The sequence below is a fragment of the Varroa jacobsoni genome, unplaced genomic scaffold (genome assembly GCF_002532875.2).
Source record: "Varroa jacobsoni isolate VJ856 unplaced genomic scaffold, vjacob_1.0 scaffold_413, whole genome shotgun sequence".
Taxonomy (NCBI): Eukaryota; Metazoa; Arthropoda; class Arachnida; order Mesostigmata; family Varroidae; genus Varroa; species Varroa jacobsoni.
In genome coordinates, this window is record NW_019213315.1 from 155,053 (window position 1) to 177,004 (window position 21,952).

Sequence of the window (21,952 nt, forward strand, 5' to 3'; positions counted from 1 at the left end):
ATTTTTTGATAAAAAAATCTAAATCGTCGGTATGTTTAATAGGCTCGAATCATGGAAGGCGCAGAAACTTGCGATAATAGTAGCCAACGAAAACATAACGGGACCTACGATATACAAAAGATACTTTTAAGGCGGATGTTTTCAGATAGAAAAGAAAAATGCATGTATGGCCCCACTAATCGTTTCAAATCACTAATGTATTTATGCACACAAAACACATATTTAGAAATGTCTCAATAGCACCATATATCTCCACCATATATATAAAGAGGTATAAATTAGTTATATTAAGTTTATGTAACCTACGGAGACCGGCCTGTTTTCAAGATATTTGCCATATATTTATGCCTCAGAGTAGCCTGCAGTTTTTCGGCGCAGCGCTGTGTCTTAGAGCGTATAATCTATGCACACACTTCATGGAGTATAATCCTAAATGGCGGATTTTACAAATAATGCTTGACAGAAAGGTCTCGCCCGAGAAAGAGGATTGATGAGGTAATGGGCCATACTAAGCATTAATCTCTGTGGGAACAGTGGGACGATAAAGAATTTTCTACATTTGTGACGTCTCTGTGGGATGCCTCTTTGATCACTAGTTTACCATTCCCCTTGCCCCACCTTTTGTTGCTCCGCCATTGTCTTCCTTAATGTATTGAATGAAAAAAAAGGGGGAGGGGGGGGGATATTATTTTATGCGAACTTTGTTATATTGTTTAATTAGTGATAAACTCGATACATCTGTTACTGACATACTACACATTAAAGCATTCTGCCTCTACGTATGCCTTAGTCCTGGGCATTACACAATAGTTCGGGTTATCTTCCATGGCTGTCCGTACGCAAATGGCTATTTACAATACTGTAGTATGTCATTCGATTCGACATAGGTGATGATGCAATGTAGTGTTAATGCAAAGCATGCCAACGTTTATTATTTTTGCTTTGCTTCAGCTGTTACTTCTCTCGCCCGGCGAGCCCGAAGCACGCGGTCCATACACTTCGAGTTATGAATATGGCACCGGGGCGGGCGATCTGAAGGGGCTTGAAAGAAGTGACTGGGATTCGTCATCGACATGATTGCCATCCGTACGCAAGCTAGGGCAGTTTAAGCTGAAGCAAAATAACAACAACAGCAACAACAATAACAACAAAGCTAAGAAGAAGCCCTAACCCTTTTTCCTGTTTGGAAGACATGTTACGAAAGAGAAGGAGAGGAAGCGGGCTACGCCGTAGCAAGATATAGCAGACGAGTGGAAGAGTGGCAGAGAAAAGGAATTAAAAGCAAACGGAGGAGGAGGGGGAGCATGGGGAGGACAAGGAGGAGATGAGAGACGAACGGAAAAAGAATAGTGCACCACACACGAAAAATGTTTCTTTGATTGGCCTTGTTCAAGATGTTTTATGAGTCTGTTTTAGTTTTACGTTGGTAAGTATTGGAATTTCATTGATATATACGATATATGAGTTTTTACTTTGAATTGCAATCTGAAGTGCCTCGTTTATTTAAAGCAAGAGGCTCCACATCTGTGAGCTCTAGTTGCCTGAGTAGAATATACGGGATGTACATACGCTGAGTTTCCAATTTATTAAAATCATTTTTCGTCCTGCTATATTTGCTGATATATAGGTAACGTCACCTGAGCTTGCTTTTTATATCTGCTCTGTTTTCTTAACAGTTGTTAGCGTTGCTTCGGGGTGTGAAGCAACTTACGCCGGACGACTACATTCCAGCGGAAGCCATACGAATGAATCGGCAAGTGTCCCACCACGAGTAATTGGCATCACCCAGCGCATCAATCGTCAAGTGGCAATCACGACCAAATTCACAATCCCCGCGAAAAGCGGTGCAGATAAAGCTTTTCAGCAGAGAAATGAGCGCAAAAATCAATTAATCGTACATCTGATACGAGGCACGATATGCACATTATATCATGCCACACAGTACATTAATTAATGGAAGTAATAAATATCCGTGGATCCAGTATGTCCCATCGACCCACAGATCGAAACAGCTATCGACAGCCTATGGAAGTGGTCCTATTAAAAAAAAACAGCACCACTCAAATAGGCATCATGTACTCTTCTGGTACTATTACTGCTTTACGAGGGTCGAGTTACTATGGTTTTGAGGTTTCAGTAATGACTTCGTAGCGCCATCTTTAGGTGTTGTGGAGTTTTCCCTCCAGGAAGGCAGAGTCACTTTAACAAGAATCAACATTCAGGCACCGCAAATATATGGCAGCACCCTCTATGGTTGTAGGTGAAAGGTAAAATGAAACACAACTAAGATACATAATGGAGACACGTAACATCTACCCTTATTTAAAGCAAAAAAAAACAGACAAATTATAAATAAAACTGTTTTTGCTCTCAGCACAGCCTAGTACGTTTTTGTATATGCATGCAGCCTTCAGTAGCCACGCTTAATCTAAAATAGTTATCATGTTTTCTAGAGGGAACACAGCCCCTTTATTCATGTTAGGGCCCGATAGGAGCAGGGTCCTATTCGTGTAAAAAACGAATTAAAAAAAATAGAAAGACACCAACTCGGAACTCAGGAAAAAGTGTGCCAGCACATCCTGCCGATGGTGACCTTCAATGGACTTCAATAGTATCCTGTTACTTCAATTATTACTGCAAAGCAAGCGGAGGTTTGCTTCACGAAGCTCTTGATTTAACATTAAGAACAACTGCTTTCAATATCGTTCGCTAATTCAACGTATCTTTAGGATGTTATGTCGTACAATATTTGAAGAAACATCATAATACAACCAAGACACACAAAAAAACGTAGGGTAACCGGTTATTCTCGGCTATAGACTCTCTTATATTAGTCTCGCTTTTTGGGCGGGTAATAATCAAGAAATTATGGCATGGACATTCGAGGCTTGACTGAACTGAAGCTTCACCACAGGGACACATAGTTAAATGAAAGTAATCTTTGTCACCCCTAGTTCAGAAAACAACCTAAAGCTTCATGTTGCAACAAGAAACGCCCCTCTAAACAAAATTAACTGCGTAACGTTTGTTCAAAATATAAGCGATTTATGTGCGGTACAATGATGACTGTATAATAATCAGTGGGTAACAAGCAAACGTCAAAATACCTTGGGCTTCCACATTCCAAACTGAGCCAGCATTTCTGCCGAAGGTATGCCTTTTAAAAGCCGATAAAGTAGAAGTTTTGCTAGTTTCCCCTTACAATTGTCGTTACCAAGAAATGCTTGTGACGCAACAAATTCTAACTGCTCGTTTTATTACGCCAACTGTATTCACGTCTTTTTTTCTATGCATCAAACACTCTGATTAATACCTGTGTCAATTACGTATCGGGGCTATTGAATTTCTCATTTCCGATCTCAATGTTCAGGTTCTTTTTCTACAGACCCCCCGATGTGAAAAGCTGGGGGCCGCTAACTTGAATTCTGTGACTCGACGTATTTCTTCTTGTTACTTGCCTCATACCTAGGTTCTATCTTTCTTTTGTTATGTAAAAGTAGATGAAAATCCCTAATAATAACTAATAATTGCGAGGAAAAGGGCGCTAGCTGTCTAGGATAGATTTGATATTTATCTGGTCCTTTAAAACCGTTAAAAGTTATGTGTTATATTAAATTTTGACTAATCGTTGTGATTCAGCTACTATGTCCAAATGGTATGATACTGACATCGCGTAGCTTGAAGACGTTTCGTCTTGATTCCGTCTACACGCCCAAAAAAGTAGTTTATCAAATTCCATCAAATACAAGCGAACCTGATAGACTTTGAAAATGAATAACTTTGAGCTACGTGCCACTAGCAGATTAAATTAGCGACAAATACTTCACTGCTCTAAAAACTTACGAGAAAAGCCTAATTAAGTTTACTCTATGAAAAACAAATTCAGAAGGAAAAGCATCATTCAGTTTCAAAAATCAATGTTCAGTACTCAATTTTTTTATTCCTCGAAAGTCACAGTTCTGCGGAAATTCATTGAAGATTGATTAGAATATTAGTCAAATGGGCCTGGAGCCAAAGCATAGTACATGAGTGGTGCAAACGTCTCAAGAAAGGAGATTGGAATGCTAAAAACCAGCGAAAAGTCGACCAGTTGTTAGGACTCGAAGGACAAGGGTACATTGTCGCAATCAAGGTGGCTTTTTGAGTAAATGGATCTAGCACTCTAAAAGCTCTGTTGGCCAAAATTGACATGGTATTGGGGAGTATAATTTTGTAACATATGTAACGTTTTACAAAATTATATCCTAAATACTAAATATACGGAAATTAAGTAAAAAATGGGCCCCCGTCAATTGACTCTGGGCTAACTGGAAATGCATGCTGTGTATCATATTTTATTGATAGAATCATTTTATCTTTTTTAAACACGTGCAATTTTCGGGATTTTAATGGGTGAGGCATGATTCGATCGCTACCAGCAGCCAAGGAAGAGCTAGGCGAAAGAATAAGGTCCCCCTGGAAAGAAATTGGCGGCTGTCTTCAGCAGGTTCGGATGTAAACCGATGGTAGTATTTGCACCCAACATCAGAGCATACATTATGATAAGATACTCACCAAAAATGAAATAATTCATGCAGTCCGCTATCTGAAGTTCCTTAAAAGGCTTATAAGCTGTTGGCACTGCACTCGAAAGTGCGCAATCTGGTTACCAGACGACATCGCCATACCTTACTTTCTAATGCTCAACGTTGGCTTCAACCCTTAGTGTGTGTGGCTAAACGTCTTTACATGCTCTAAAAAAGGTTACCTGATGAGCAGGCGTATACCACTATGGATATACTTTAAGGAGTCATAGCTAGAGCAGTTACTTATAGCAACGCGAATTGGTAGGTATACGGCTATTCAGAAGCTCCCAAAGCACTGGAACGGGTCTGAGAAGGGTACTTATAACACCAATTAAAAATCATCATTTTAACTCAGATATTTCAAAGGCTATTAAATTTTAAGGTCCACTAGGTTCGGTTGTAACAGATTAATCCTATTGAGTTTGCATTTCTTTTTCCTTATATTACTATTATACCTCGTGTTTCTAAGGGCTTTTTTAAAGTAGGTGCGTAGAGATGAAGCGAAGTTACCGGTAGAACGCTTACCCTTGAATAAATGACACTTCATTCAAAAAAAGTTCATTGTAATTGTATTGTCCTCATACTGTTATTTTGATTATAATATGTGATTAATTACATTCTATTTTGATGCGCGCTTGCTAATTGATCCGATGGGTGTCCTAAATGATATATATGGATTTGGCGAATAGTCACTTAGGCGCAACTCTACGTATGTATCGCAATGCATTATTTTTTCTGAAAAAATTATATTTAGAATAATTTAATATGTTGAAACTGTCACTTTTCGGATTTCCTTATGAACAAGAGTTCTTATAATTTCTGTTCTCGCTAAGCTCGACCGTTAAAATTAGAACTGCAGACGAAACATACGTATCTTGAACTATATTATATACGTAGTTTCATGTATGACTTCATCATTAATAAGCCTTGTAGCTCAATATTTACGCTATTATCCTTATCACTTGCGTCTTTTCCTCTGTTCGATCGCACCGCAGTATTGTAGCATGGGATGCAGGTAATAGTTGCGTAATTAGGTGATTACCGGTTTTTAAAATGGTTCTCTTCCTCAGAGATGTCGCGCACTTTTTCATTCAGGTATTTCGCCTACGACACGCTATATTGGATATTACCTACGTGTTTGGTTGTTACAAGCGAGTCCAACAGACTTTGAAATTAAATAACTTTCGAACTAGTTGGGTTAGAACGATAATTTTTAATATGTGTCGCAGATATTTTTCAAGCGCTGTGGTAGCTTTGGGGCAGCCTTGTACCTACTATTTACGTTCCCATTGGTAATTTCTCCCCTATGGCTTCTCGAAATAAATCGATGGTGGAATAAGCTTGCCTACCAGTTGCCCTCTCTAGGGTATGGAAAGCCCCGTAATCACACGGACGTGCATCGGGGAGTGAGCGGCTTGAAGCCAACATTGGATATTCCTTTGCTCAATCCATGAAATAATTGAGGCGTGACGATAGGATTTGACGTTCTCAGTAAGTAACCAAACGGCATACTTCCGACTGTCGTTCCAACGGTCCATGAGTCTTCCGAGTACCATCTACGAGCTACATCCATCCCATTACGCCAATTGTTTTATTACAGCAGATGCTTCCAATTTTCATGGCAAAAACTACGATCATCTTACACTCGCCCCCATTCGTCATTACCCCATAACTTGATTTCTCTACAGGATGACAGCCCTCTCATACCTAATTTTTCTGTATTTAATGCTAGAAATTGAATCCTGCCTCATTTAAAGCGACAGTGTGCTCCCGGCGGCTCTCTTGTTGAATAAAATCTTGCAAATTGGACGTGGAATACACCACACGCATTTTCAACTGACTTGGGGTCAATTTCCTGAAAACACATTTTTATTCAGTTCTGGCATTTTCAGTACTTAGACTATAGTTCTGTAACACGTTATATTATCAAACCCTAGTTTTGGCCGACGTAGCCCCTGACTGCAAGTTTTGCTTCCGTGGAAAACCTGTTTGACTGTAACAATACGTTTCGTGTCTTAAAATCTGGTCAGCTCTCCGCTAGCCTCTAATACTTCAATCTCCATTCTTAAAACGTTTGTATCATACGCATACTGTGTTTTCACTTGATACCTCTTTGCCTAATGTTTTACTTATTTTTTTCTACAGTAGTATGGCTTTCGAGGAAAAACAACTTTTAAAGAAAACAATAAAAATCGACCATTAACGTTCATTTTCGAGACAAAGATGTTTTCCATTCTGAACTCATTTCTCCTGGAGTAATTAGACCGGTTTTTACTCACAAATTTCCAGAAAAGTGGAGTATTTACAAGCGTAATTTCCTCTGCTAGTAGTGCGTGGTTCAATGGGTATTTAAGTCCGAAGTCAGCCAGGATCATAATATATTGCTAACCTAATAACATTTCAATCCTTCTATAATCGTCATCCAGTTTACGGACATCGTCGAATTACTCTCTAGGTCTTTAGATAAGATTCGCTCTAGGTTAATCTAATTCTTGGAACCAGTTATTGCAACAAAGCCCTAATTTTCAAACCTGAATCGTTTACAATTGACATCTTAATCCAAAGCAAGCATTATTCCTTGCTTTTAAAGAATTCAAATGGAAAATAACGGAGTATTTCCTTGAAGATGACTGGCGCCTACATTTAATTGAATCTTTTACACTTCGCTTGTTTGTGTGTTAATAGTTTTCTTTGTTATAGGCACGTAATTTATGTGCAACACTCACTTATATATGACCTTCATTTCCATTTTCTAATAATGAACTTGTGTACTTGCGGTACGAATATGATACGAACCATGTTTTCGCTCAGTGAGTTTTAGATAAAGTCCAGCAGCCCCTGAGTGTCATTATTATTCTATCAACGCAATTGTAAGAAAGAGATCAAAACAGGTTAATTTCGAAAGTTTGCGGAATCTTGACATTCCCATGCCATTGATAAAAAAGTAACCTGATAAGCAACGGCACGTCATCACAGAAGTCTTTGCCTATAATCGCATTATCCAAGGTTCGGTGCTTCTTGCCGTTAATTATATTACAGTTCTCAGGGTTGAATCGGTGGCCGGCCTTTATTTCAATTATTATAATATAAATAAGCTCACAACTAGCGAGGTGTTGCACTAGTTTTGAGCGGTCCTGTGGATGGATGAATTTCTGTGTAAACCACGCGAGTCGTCTACAAATGTTCGGGAAGTTATTTTAGAAAACAGAGATTCCTTAGCGCCATTCATTGCTCAGTCTCAAATGGGACGAGCTAAATTTCTTTCGATGACTGAGATATTTCGTCATAACTCTGATGTGAAGAACGTCATTGTTCAGAAGATCATCTCATCAATTTCAGAACGAATGCTTTCTATAGTTTGGAGTTGCGATTAGAATATTCACAATAAAATACAATCAAGTAATTTTACTTCGTACGATCTGAAGAGTGTTCTGTTGTGTACTGTCGAAGAGCATGTCCTTGAACCCCACCGCTAGGTGGCGCCGTAGCATTAGAGGTACTTCATCACACGCACACTAACCTAGAGAAACACATATGTACGTGCACGTTACTCACAGAAAAAATAAAGCTGCGAGCAGAGATCCTGCTTTTAAATTAGCATTTATTTATTTACTTCCATCTAGTAGTATAATTATTTGTATCCGAATATGCCGTTATTTACCTATCTAGAGTGATCGAACTTTGATAGCACGCATCGCTAATAATCATCTACAAGCGTAATCAGTTAAAGTCTCAAGATTACTCAAGATACTTCAAGCTGTTACAAGCTAACAAGTGTAACGTCGTATGTTATCGACAATAAGCAGAAATAATGCTCCGTCTATGGCACTCGGTGTAACCTTTAAACGAAAAAACTTTTAATCTGTTTTCAGTGACTGCTTTTTTTTTATAGCAACAGCCGTGACCATGGCCTTCGATGCGCATATTGCTTCTATGCTTAGTCATCGTCTTATACAAACCAATAGTGTTACGGCGTCATATCATACACAAAAGCGAGTTGTAGGAATACTGCTAACCTATCAGCGTTTCGGGCGGTATACTTAAACATTACTTATACTCCCTGTTACCGCTGTGTACAGCGTCGAGTCTTATAATACATACTCAGCACCTTACTTACCGCAGTCCATGATTGAGGTATTTTACTGCAATTGTATCACTGCTGGCCTAGACTGGAAAGTACAAGCAGTACTTTATACGTCTGGGTTTTCTTCTTCAATCGTACTATCAAATGCTTAGGTAATTCTCCTATATCCCCTTGTTTGTTTTCACCTACATATCACTCAAGAGCACTCTTCCTCTTACGTCGATACGTCCGAGCCCAGAACTAAATCAAGTCTCCATCCAAGCCGAGGTGTTTGGTGAGCTAAACAAACCTCATATATTGCGCAATGTTTTAGAAAAACTAAATGGCAAATACAGATCTGCATGTGGCCCGGTTGCATCGAATTAACAAGGATATCAGACAGAGAAAACCCGAGGGATCCAAGGTAAGGTCACCCTTCTTAACTCTATTGGTAAGCCACTCGTGGCAAGGCCCGTCGAACAGAGTCCTGCAGAAGCTTGAGTGAGTGTTTTTCGCACCCATCGTATACTTCAGGTTTCACGCCGAGATAATTACTATTTTTTCTGATCACTACTGGATGAAATTTACAGCAATACATTTGACGACAAAAATAATCTGAAGAACACGTGAATTAATCTTTCGACACCTGAAAATTTCTAAATAAATTGGTTAAGAGATATGAGAAGAACGCACAGAACGACAGCGAACATATAATAAATAAATTTGTCGCTGAAATTCGAGTACATCATTGAGTTCTTCGTTAGGCGTAAGAAAAACCGCCACTGTTTGAATAGCTTAATGCATTTGTATATTAGTTTGAAGCGATGCCTCACGGCACTACCATACATAAAACGCGGAACCCTTATTTGTATTGTACAAATGAGTATTGATAACAGGTGGGATAGATGTACGTACGACATGCTATTTATGATGAGGCTAGTCCAGATGGGAATGCTATTATGGCAAGAATGGTATTATAATTATAGTAAAATAGTAATTATACTGGATAATTAAAAAGCTTACGCTGTCCGTTCAATGATAGGGGTGCTCTTTCTGACACCCTACATAAATAAAAAATTCTCACTCTACGTTTTCTATCGATCACTGTGGTGGCTACTTTATATTCTACGCACTACATTTGCCTAAACTGTTCAAATTTCCTTCAGCAGGATTACCCAATTTTAGGCAACTGTCACGCCATGGCGTGCAAGTTTTTCCAATTAGATTCCGCACTTGTGATAACTCACTGCTACTCAGTTTTCATTGGACAATATAATGCAAATCGTTTTTATTTCAAATAAGCTTAAAAACTATAATAAAAGCATAATAATAATGGGATTACCTAACAAGCACCAAGAAAGTTAAAATTGGAACGTAAAAATATCTTTATCAAAGGCGCTGCTTATTCACCACTTAAATCACTTGCTTGCTAATCAACAATTCCAAGACTAACTTGTCCCCGAAAGTGTCGTTTTATATACTTCTTTGTCGTTATAGCTTATATTTGAGAGGCAAAATGTACCTATAAACATTCCAAGGTTGCTTTGTTGTATTTATGGCGTTAGCATACCTAACCTCACAGTAGTAAAGACGAAAATGCAGTAACGATGAGCGCACAACACACCTGATAATAACAGAGTTTTCTATGCGATCTGACTTGCGTATTGTATAATAGTAGTGTCTAATAGACGTACCATTAAAATGAGATAACCTATTTTCAGTAACTTTCCATGATGCGCACAGCAAAAATAAACATTTTTATTCCGTATGGCCTGAGATAATCTAAGGTTACAAACACGGACCGAGTCGGCTCCTTACTAATTCTCTTCGCGGCGTAACTTTTATTTCTACACGGAAGTCATCTTCGTCCGTGGTAAGAACCTCGATAAATGTAAATGATAAGGAAGAACTTATCAGCGGAAAATTGGCTATATCAAATTTTTTCATGCGATGATCTGCATGAATGGTAGCAGCAGTTCCGCGCGTTGTTTTAAAAAAATCGTCTGCTAAGATACATAGAATCACATCCTCAAGCGTATTATTTACTCGAACAGGTTTCCTTTCCAACTCGCAGAGGAATCAATCCAAATAATACTTTTGTTATACTGAAGATCTAGTTGGTGGCGAATTTTGTTGATTCCAATTTGCGACCGCTTCACCTCCGCGGCTAGCGGTTTTCTGTCGGCAGGGCTAAGTCGACAGTCGATTCGTACAGCGGTGTGCTATACTCGGTCGGATTGTCAAAAGTAGTGTTTCTGTTGACAGATCATAGGGAAAATCTAAATTTGTAGGGGATATAGTGCAATAAAACTCTCGACCATTGCAGGAGACGTGCAACTGCGCTGATTGAAGCGTGGTGTTCCAGTTAAGGGTGGCAATCGTGCGCTTTAATATTTGTAAGTAAATATATCTAGGTTTTCCGCTTTTCTCGTGCTTTGTCACAGACTACTACCGTCGAGCGTGTTATATTTATACAAATGAAGCAGCTATACGTGCCGCAGTGTTTTCACCAATTAGCTCTTGTGACTAAACAGATGCTGTTAAAACAGAAAAGTTGTCTTCCTTTTTTCATATTGAAAAACCACTTTCAGATGATTCCTCACGTTGTAGAAGTCGATTGTCATGAATTTAAAAGGCCACGTATCATTAACATGATGTGCTAATAACGTGAATAACAGTATTAGTATTCCGAGGAATTGATTAACTTTGCGTACGCACGACTATTTACAACTTATTATAGCACACATTTTATTGGGGCCTATCGATGTTCTAATTACATTTTAGATGATTCTGTTTATTCATATATATTATAAGACATAAAAAAAGCTAAAATGCAATATATTAAAAATTAATGAGAAACGATTATTAGACATGGAATATCTGTACTTGGCAAAGGTGACACGTCAATGCTGATGGTCACGAAGCAATTGTATTCGCTGATTATGTTGCGCGCAGAAATATCTTTGCTTGATCCTATTAACATAAGCAGTGACCTCAAATCGGCAAACTCTGTATGTTTATTCAAGTAGCACGCCGGTTTATTTGTTCTTCGTGTGATATCATATTAGGGAGGTTCTTTATTAGTTATTTTTTATAGCGAATGTGACCACTCAAGAACTACAACGCGTGACACATGTTGCGCATATACCGTTCATTTTCATTCTAAATCAAACTACTGTTTCAAAAATCTTCAGCCAGCTTGTCGCTTTAGACAACTTGGTCCCGGTGATACAGTAATAAATAATTTATTAAACTATATTTGTCACATAAGCAGTTACTGCATTTTATAGGTTCGTAAATTGAATTGTCGCATTTAACATAGATCAGTAAACTTAGAATTAATGCTAAAAGCGTGCCAAAATAGTCGCCCACCGACGAAGGTTTTACGAAGGATTTTACATTCTGATGATACAACAAACCTATCGCTGTAATACATTGGCAAAGGTGTCTCGTGATTACATATAAACCAGCTGGGTAATGCATTTTCTATCGTTCGCTCAGTGTAACGCGCAGTCCTAATAGCAAAAGAAGCAATGGAAATTTTGAGAGGTCAATGCTGTGGACAAACAAGTGATTGCGTTTATTGTGAGGTGATTATTTCTGACGATGTGGTTAGTCATTCAGCAATTTAAGACAATGGAAAACTTGACAAACCATTGATCATTTCCACGTTTCGACAGCATAAAACGAAATGTTTCGGTTCGTACAAATAATTAGAAGCTGAATCGAAGTGTTTCGGAGATAGCAAATAATAACGAACATGTTTCACAGTTGAAGCTAGAAATATTTTCACTAGAGCAAGCTGTGAACGAACAGTTGATTGGTTTCTCTACAGCATTTTGTATTTTAGCAGTCTTTTTGGTTTTTTCACAAATACCCAAGATTTCGTGCCAGCCAAGTGGCCATCGGTCGTTCTACTGAAAATATTTCGCGCCATGATTGCAAGACGTTGTTTCTGTTAACGATTTAGCTTTCCATAGATCATTTACCTTTACTTACCCTTCTGACTTCGAACGTTTCGCTTTGCACTGTCAAAGCTCTGAGTCGTTCATTTTAATAATTTACTTGCTTGTCAAGGTTTCCGCTATCTAAAACTGCTAAATTATCCACTAAATTCTCGAAAAAGTCCCTGCATCCGACGCAATGAGGCACCATCGCAATTAAGCCGTATCAACTTTTTGAGACTTCCACTAGTTTTTTTACATTCCTGGACGATCTGAATTGTGCGTCACACTTGGCAAAAAAATAAAACGCAAGAGCGACAACCACCCGGTTTAAAACATTTCTTCCTATGTATCATAGTGAATGGAGATATTTTGTCGTGCACCGTGAATGTCAGAATGGACAATTTGGTCGGTGGACGAGTGCCCTTGGCACGTTTTATCAGCACTTACCGGGACCCAGTGGCTGTTATCACTCGATGTACGTGATAATGATAACGATGAATGTTCTCCATAGCTATTGAAAAAGGGAACGCGTGATGCAAACCACCTCATCCCAGGTACTCGGCACATTTTTTATAGTTTTAAATGTTAAACCGTGCTTAGTCGGGCAGCGTGGGGTTTTTAATGCTAATTGTCATCTTTAAGCCAAACCTTAACATTATCAAAATCTATTTAACTGATTATCTGAGATTATTATTGAGATTATCGAGTCCACAAACTTATTTGGTATATTATAAGGATCTTTTTAGCTTTGTCGTCTATTTTTAACAAATATTTACATTGCTTCGGTTTACGTTTACAACTTTCAATGACTACTTAAGCAAAGGGTATGCATCTCAATCTAAATAATTACCTCTTTCCTTATTAATCGAATTTGTCATGGTCACAATATGGTAGTATAATACCTCTGAAATCCACTAGTAATGTGTTTAAGGCCCTACTAATGGTACGATTTGGGTTCATCTAGAATAAAGTTGTTTGATTATACATTTTTTATAATAACACTAATGTTTTTTGTAGAACTTAAGTGGATTTCTCTAGGCTCTATGCATCTTAATATTTGTTTTTTTTTTTTATTTTATAGAACTTTGGAGATGGCGCTCGACGATCTGGTATCTACAGTAGAGACCTTCAAGTGGCGTGCACCTCTTAGTGATGGAAGGGTAACAAGAGGCTATGCTAACAGTTTGAATATTCATTTTCTTTAACTCAAAATTAGTTCACCATCGTAATTTGGTCATAACCACTTTAATATAACTTGTTTAATTAAAAAAAAGTTTTAGATTATTTCCGTAAGAGTAATTGTTTTTTTTTCCTATATGTCTACTGTATGTAGTTCACCTGTAATAAAAACTTTGTATGAGAACTTGTTTCGGAAACAATATTTCGATCTAGCTTAAAGGCCGAACTATCGTTAAATAAAGGGAGCTAGAATGAGTTTTTCATATTATACTCACGCATGTACTGGCCTCTATCATTTCCCTTAAAGACACTATTAAATATAATAGGCTATTATTGACATCTTATTCACAGTAACGTATTCTGTAAAAATACTTCCGCGACGGATCGTTGGCAATTGTTCGTATCGTTTTTTAAATCTTACATTTTTTTTTTAAATTCATTACTTGCAAAGCTTACCTTATTTTCAACACTACTATTAATGCTAATAATATGACCTTATTTTATTGCACGGGTTCAGGTATGGCCGTTTGGAATTATCTACGTACTTTGGGCAGGCGTTCTTGGTCCTGGATCAGAGTATGGTCTTCTTGCTCTGCCAGCCATCTTTGTCATACAGGTAGTGTTTGATTTATATGCAGGCGTTGTATTCGATATTAATTTAAATATCTGTGATTATTGATTAATAAGTAATAAGGCAGTTGAGTATTTTCATGATTATAATTGCATTTTGCTAAATCGCCTGATGTTGCCCCTAAGGACTTCTAAGCATGTTTTGTTTTGTTTCAATATTTCAACTTCTATTTGTTAACTAACCGCTTGAACGCCTTCCATAGCTTTAATCCATCCTCGAAAGAAACTCTGATTTTCTCGATTACACATTTGTTATTGGAATAAAAGGTAGATTTCCATTAACATCGTACTCATCTGTGCATAGTAATAATAATGATATTTCCTTGTATTGTCTGTACGTTAGTTGCAAATAACCACTAGGTGTTTGCGTAATACGTTCGTACCAATGCCTATACCGTGCCATGTGCGATCGGTCGTTCTTTGATTTATTTACCATTGCTAGTAATTGCGGCTTCATTGATTTCGGCTTGGTCGGAAAGCATCAGCCAAATTGTGAATGTAATTACTAACTGGATTCATTAAAACGTAATTTTATATGGTTTAACTATTACGGATTATCTCCTGTATGTGTTTATTACGTGTTTCGATAGGCTTTGGTATGGCTAGCAGTGCACTGGTCTGTAAGCTTTCGGCGAGCTTTGTGTTGTTCGCGCGCACGTCCAGCTGCAGCCGATACGTGTCTTGTTCGTCCAACTGAAAATAATGGTAGCGCAGAGTTCGTACCACTTTGCAGAGATCGTCAGAATCGTTTCTTCATCTTTCAGGTTTAGTATTAAAGTGTATTCCACAAGAAAATGTGTTTCTCTGTATGACTTGTTGAATTGTATTATATAATACAGAAGACATTGTTTTATTTTACTTCTGTATGAGTGTCTTTACATGATCCTATTGAAAAACGAAAAGAGAATTTGAAATGTAATGCCCAGTGTACACTTCAGTGTTGAATTGGACCCTTTTAGTCTTTGGCAAGGACCAGTTAGCAACTTTTCACCCTATAAACTTTTTGATAGTAACTGTACTGGTATCGTTTTATTTTTTCATATGTTATAGAAAACAAAATATATTCTTAACGCGGAATCAGAGCAGTTCGAGCCGTTACAATATCCCATTGAAAATGAGCTATCGGCCTATGTTAATGCTAACGGTAAGTAAAATAATGGTCCTGCGCATATGATATTATGAGGGTATTGTATTTACTCCAACCAAATGTACCATTTTCTGCATTAGTTGCAACTTTAGTTGCAATGCATGCCCATCGATGACCTTAATGTACGCGTGCGTCACTAATTAAGGAGTACTGATCTGGTGAAACGACCAGATCTTATTAATTTCTGACTTTTATGAAGTTTACAAAATGTGAGAGCACGGTAAGTGAGGCTTAGTTATTGACGTCAATGTGAAAACTCCACGGATCACACGCACGTATGTGCACATCCTTATGCATGTATTGTATATTTTGCCAAAAAGACTTGTTCGGTATCTTCCTACTCAGTGGTCATTTATCGAGGCCTCCGCCTCGAGCTTGTTAACGTCATGTTGGAATAACTGAGATTGTTTCTGCGGGATTTCAGGAATTGACGACGAGAGAGCTGGACAACTTCGATCATATTTCGGCGCAAATATTCAATCTATTGATGCACCGGATTTCTGGCCTCTCTTTATCGAAAGAGCAACAGCTCCTTTTTTTGTTTTTCAGGTTAGTCAATTACGGTTTCTTATGCTCTTCAAATATTTTTCATCGCAACGTATTTGCGTTTTTCATACATGCGAACTTATGCATAAGGTCGCAAGCCAAATAACATTGATGTATATTTGGCTTGCCAAGCTTGTGTGATCGAACGTCAGTATATTATTACATATTTAGTGTAATTACCCGTATAGGCTGAGCGTAGCAGTTTTTGTAAAAATTAGTGTTGTGTGAAACGTGAGACATGTGAAGCCACCGCCGTGTGACGTGTTGCCTTGGAAAGGAGTTCGCTTAAATACACTCATATATATACCCATACAATCCATACACTACATGAGCTGAGAAGTTTGATCGCAATCTCTGTCGACGACTTATTTGCAATATTATTCGATCTGACGCATTTCAGGTGTTCTGCGTGGGTTTGTGGTGCTTAGATGAATACTGGTACTATTCGCTGTTCACCCTGATGATGCTCGTCATGTTTGAGTGTACACTTGTCCAGCAAACAATGCGTAACTTGTCAGAAATTCGACGAATGGCCGACTATACGTGTCCTCGACGAATGCTAGTTTATCGGAATCGTCGCTGGATACATCTTTCTAGTCAAGAACTGGTTCCTGGTGACCTAATCTCAGTAACGCGTTCTGACGATGCGCTGCCCTGTGATGTGCTGCTATTGAGAGGAACTGCAGTCGTCGACGAATCTTTACTTACTGGCGAGTCGATTCCGCTCATTAAGGAAGGTCTGGATCAATGTGACAATCTCAGTCGGGTTCTAGATCTGCAGACAGATACGAAACTGCATGTCCTATCAGGCGGTACAAAAGTGTTGCAGCATACGGGTCCTGGTAAGGTTGCCACAGGAATAAAGCCAACCGACAGCGGGTGCCTGGGCTTCGTGCTACGAACGGGATTTAGCACTTCTCAGGGCAAACTATTGAGAACGATCTTATTTGGAGTTAAGCGGGTCACGGCAAACAATAAGGAGACGTTTGCGTTCATTTTGTTCTTGCTTGTGTTTGCAATTGCCGCAGCTTCGTACGTATGGACCAAAGGAATACAAGACCCCAATCGCAGCCGATACAAACTAATGCTAGAATGCACATTGATCCTCACCTCAGTGATCCCTCCAGAGCTGCCTATCGAGCTTTCCCTAGCGGTGAACTCTTCTCTATTAGCTCTGGCTAAACTGGGGATCTTTTGCACGGAAGCGTTCAGGATCCCATTTGCCGGAAAAATCAGTATTTGTTGCTTCGACAAAACGGGTACACTTACCTCGGACAAATTGCAAATTGACGGCGTGGCGCAGTTGGACGGGAAAGTTACCGCAGCCAAGAACTCGTCGGCGGAGGCAATACGGGTAATGGTGTCATGCCACTCCCTTGTGCAAACTGATTCTGGCCTGGTCGGCGATCCATTGGAAAAAGCTACGTTGGCTTCTATTGAATGGTCCGTCGGAAAAGGAGACGTTTGTACCCCAGACAAAGCTAAACAGCCCGGTGTCAAGATCCATCGGAGATTCCACTTTAGCTCAGCGCTAGGAAGGATGTCAGTGATTTCGTCGAGCCTGAGGACAACAACTATGGTAGAATACGTAGCTACGGTAAAGGGTGCTCCTGAAGTAATTCAGAAGATGTTAAAAGAGGTGCCGAAAGGGTATGAGAAAACACACCAAGAGTTGTCATTTAACGGTGCTAGAGTGCTGGCCTTGGCTTACAGAGAGTTAGGCGCTCTCGAGAGTTCGGCCCTTCGTGAGATGACCCGAGATCAAGTAGAGTCGCAATTACAGTTCTGCGGTTTTCTCGTTGTGAGCTGCCCGATCAAAAAGGACTCCCTGCAGGCCATCCGCCAGATTCGTCACTCATCGCATCACGTTACAATAATCACTGGCGACGCACCGCTTACCGCATGCCACATCGCGCGTGAGCTCAACTTCGTGTCTCGGCCCTGTCTGGTTCTGGACCCAGATGAGCGTCTATGGAAAGCGCACAATGAAAATAACTTTCCACTTTCACCAAGGCTACCTCCGAACCACGACTTCTGTGTCACGGGTGACGGTCTTGAAATGTTTGAGAAGGAGTGCGGCACAAAGGCGCTAGCGCACGTACGCGTCTTTGCTCGTGTACAGCCCAAACAAAAAGAAATGATTATTACACGGCTAAATGCTATTGGAATGGTGACATCGATGACAGGCGATGGAACGAATGATATGGGAGCTCTGAAACACGCTCATGTCGGTGTCGCGCTACTTTCAGACGGGCCCTCGAAACCCAAGCCAGTGAAGCGACGGCCACGACCCGATCAGTTGCTGCAAAGGCTGCCACCTAGGGAACGTACGCGCGCAGCCTTGGAACAGATGCTTAAGGTATGACAGAGCCGTACATTCCCACACAGTCTGTTCGTATGCGAGTCTTTACTCTTTACAAGTGGACTGCTGTATTGGCCATCTATGTAGTTCAAGTATTTTGCGCTGTTCAAGTATAGGATACTGCTCAGTATGCGCTGTTCTAAGAAAATTCAAACTAATTAGATTTTTATTAACCTTAGGACGATTGTGCTGGCAGCGTTGCACTAATTCAAGATCAAGGGCGCACAAGCGAAAGTAGTTCCGACCCTGAACCGAGCGTAAGCATTGCCTTTCCTATTCGAAATTAGCAAGCCCCAGTTTGTTAGCTTGGCTGGAGCTAAGAAGAAAGTTTCTGTTGTTTATGTTTGTTCATGTACTATTTCATAGGAGTTAGAACAGGACGAGGCCCTTGAGGTGGTCAAGTTGGGAGACGCATCCATTGCGGCTCCGTTTACATACAAGGGGTCATCTGTCGAATGCCTAGCGCACATCCTGAAGCAAGGTCGCTGCACGCTTGTCACAACACTTCAGATGTTCAAAATCCTTGCGCTCAACGCACTTGTACTTGCATATTCGCAGTCAGTTCTATACCTTGACGGAATCAAATTATCCGACGCACAAGCTACTCTTCAGGTAAAAATTATTTGGATAGGTTGGCACCATTAAATGACATAAAAATTTCTGGACTTTTTCGGTGGCTCTCACTTGTTCTGTTTTCATTTTGGTAGAACTGATCACCGAATTCTAGTGGAATATCATAGGCGTTAGATATTTTATGATGTTTAATGGATTATGACCCTATAAAGGTTTTTGCCGTTGCTGATGCTGTTACGTTTCAGGGTCTGCTATTAGCGGCGTGCTTTTACTTAATCTCCAGATCAAAGCCTCAAGAGAAATTATCGCAAAAACGACCCCTTGCGAATATATTTAATGCGTATACTCTACTCACCGTGATCCTCCAGTTTGCAGTCCACCTTTCCACTTTGATCTACCTTACCGGACTCTACGAGGGACTGAAACCGAAGGAATTTAGAGAAGATTCAAAATTCGAGCCATCCCTGTTGAATTCCACCGTTTATATTCTCTCTATCGCCTTGCAAATATCCACATTCGCGGTCAACTATAGGTAAGATTACCGATATATATATGTTAATATTTCGCCTTAATGCCTTACTTTATTTACGCTTACTTTATTTGCAGTGTGATCTCATACGTTCTGCGTACCTACCTTCTCTACTATATATGACATAATTCCTGTATAAATCGCATCTTATATGTCAAACGTTATCTTTTTACTACACATGCATGGTGTTTTTACGTCGTAATTCATGCTAATGTCTGTGATTACTAAATTAGTTCTTGATTCATCTTACTATTTTAGGGGCCATCCATTTATGGAGAGTCTGTTTGAGAATAAGCCATTGCTATATGCGCTCCTAGTTCCCGCGCTAGTCGTTGTCGCCCTCGTTAAGAACCTGATGCCTGATGTGTCAAGTCAATTGGAGCTCGTCGAATTTCCACCGGACCAGGCTAACTTAATTTTAGCCACGCTTGCTGCTGACTTAGTAGCTGCATTTATCATCGACCGGGTGTTAGGGGCCTTGTTAGCTAGGGGCAAGCCAGTTCCGTTACCTAGGTTATTGTGAGTTTGCTTATGACCCTACAAATGCGCCATATATCGCTAGCACATGGTATTGATATACGGCACCGAAACCCAACCTGATGTAGGGATAAATATGAATGTGTGAACCTTATAAAGGATACTGATCTGTGAATTAACGTTTAATTTATAGGACTTCCGAGAAAAGTAAGCGCATGAAGTTGCTAAGTTGTTGTTTTAGTAAGCATGCAGCAACCGGGTGTCCATAAATATATCATAGTTGAAGAGTCAGTGTAAATACATGACATGAATATATTATTAAAATAAGTCATTGATAAGTTCTTAAGGATCCCACCAGAACACATATAAATAAAGGAAAAAAAGGATAAGATAACGCAAATAGCTTGACCGCTTGTGGCTAAGCATTTTTTAAATAGTTACATACAAATGGTTTTCTATTTCTTTTGGTTTAGCACTGCTTGGTTTTTGTGTCAAATTTAAGTTATCTAAAATTATAGATTAACATTAATAACACAATACCAGTAAAGGCCTAAGTGAGTCAAGGTGTGCCGCATACAGCCAGAACAGTGCAAAATAGTTTCAAGATCTACTCTTGATTACTAAAGTCCAAAGTTTCCAATAGAATAAAATAATTGTATGATATTGGCTCTACATGTCAAAGCTAAGACCCCAGGTTGTAAAAAAACTGAGGCCTGGGCGAAGTAAATTCTTTGAGCCACTTGGTTCATAATTTCGACAGACGCCTAACCTTGATATTTTTTCAGAGGACTGCTTAGGTAGACACCGCTGTCATTTTTTATTATATTATAATGTCAATTGGATGGTTAGTCCAATGTCAATGTCACTTTGTAATGTTGAATAAATAGAGCAACTTACAAAGTATTAGGAACATAAAGTCAGAATCAATCACATCATGATCTAATCATTTGTTAGACTCATCGCGTCGGTGTATATAGACAAATATACTTTGTTCTTGTGCATAATTTTAAAGCAGGAAGGGACTAAATATGCGGATAGGAAGTCCAAAAACTAGACATAAATGGACGAGAGTAGATTTATCAAAAATTAAGTTTAATGTTATAGAAAGAAACTGTTTTGTTACTTATTCAAATGTAGCCAGCGCATTCGGAACTTCGATTACGTTTATACTTCTATTTTTTTTACCTTTTTGAGACACATCTCTAACGGATCACTTGCTTTATGAGCATTTGCATGTTCACGAACCGGTTTTGCTTCATTTTTAATAGATATCTGTGAATAAAGAAAAATCGAACGTAATATGTGCAACTTCATATGAAAATAAGTGAAAAGAAGAACAGAGGCAATTAGCGATCGCTGTTGATATTTTTTGTCAGAACCGAACTGATATCCAAAGTGCGAATGGAGTCAGTAAATCAGAGTGGATTCTAAAAAGACGCGAGAATAGTAGAAATATTCAATTCAGATTATAAAGTTATTTTTTCACTGAGTGAACTAAGTAAAATGTATAATAAATTATCTAAGGTATCGAATTGGTACAATAAAATCAGCCAAGTGGATTTACTCCTTTTTACCTAATTTTGAATAATCAAGTGTCATAAGGTAATAACAAAATGGTCTAGTTTATGATAAGTAGATTATATATAGGTCGGTCTGGCCAATGAAGCTTTAAGGGAAAAGGTTTAAAGTAATATAATAGCCGAAAAGCCTCAGTCCTCCAAAAAAGAAGTGCAAATAGAGTTCATTTTTACTCGCAAATAAATACATGGTAATTTTAAAACATATTAATGCTATTTGATATACAAGGAACTTAAAAAGCCATTACTCACGAGATTTTTAGATGGAAATGAGAATTCTAAATAAAACTTCTTAGATGCTTGGTGTGTCACAATGGAGTACTGCTCAGTAGATATTATTATTATTACATCGAAAAC

General features: G+C 38.9%; 1 protein-coding gene and 1 long non-coding RNA gene across 4 annotated transcripts; one reads left to right on the forward strand and one right to left on the reverse strand.

The window, feature by feature from the left end:
* Positions 1-1,675: 1,675 nt before the first annotated feature.
* On the reverse strand, positions 1,676-12,916 carry LOC111260227 (uncharacterized). Its single transcript, XR_015310950.1, has 2 exons — positions 12,628-12,916; positions 1,676-8,085 (listed from the first exon to the last, which is right to left on the reverse strand). It is a non-coding gene; the product is annotated as an uncharacterized LOC111260227 (long non-coding RNA).
* On the forward strand, positions 8,079-21,909 carry LOC111260226 (endoplasmic reticulum transmembrane helix translocase). Of its 3 annotated transcripts, XM_022832818.2 has the most exons (12): positions 8,079-11,024; positions 12,931-13,129; positions 13,657-13,735; positions 14,272-14,370; positions 14,975-15,148; positions 15,435-15,528; positions 15,956-16,080; positions 16,478-18,436; positions 18,619-18,696; positions 18,806-19,051; positions 19,258-19,544; positions 19,800-21,909. In XM_022832818.2, exons 3-12 carry the CDS (start codon positions 13,667-13,669, stop codon positions 20,062-20,064), a joined length of 3,396 nt encoding a protein of 1,131 aa, XP_022688553.1. In that variant the 5' UTR covers positions 8,079-11,024; positions 12,931-13,129; positions 13,657-13,666; the 3' UTR covers positions 20,065-21,909. The 3 variants fall into 3 exon arrangements, with proteins under 3 accessions (XP_022688553.1, XP_022688552.1, XP_022688554.1); XM_022832817.2 differs by lacking the exon at positions 12,931-13,129; XM_022832819.2 differs by lacking the exons at positions 12,931-13,129; positions 18,619-18,696.
* Positions 21,910-21,952: the final 43 nt, after the last annotated feature.

Bases quoted from the DNA above. Each gene is read 5' to 3' on its own strand.
- LOC111260226 (XM_022832818.2), top strand. From the start codon at position 13,667: ATGGCGCTCGACGATCTGGTATCTACAGTAGAGACCTTCAAGTGGCGT. The intron at 15,529-15,955 runs GTAAGTAAAATA...GCGGGATTTCAG, and splicing joins GGCCTATGTTAATGCTAACG to GAATTGACGACGAGAGAGCT. The intron at 18,437-18,618 runs GTATGACAGAGC...TATTAACCTTAG, and splicing joins CCTTGGAACAGATGCTTAAG to GACGATTGTGCTGGCAGCGT.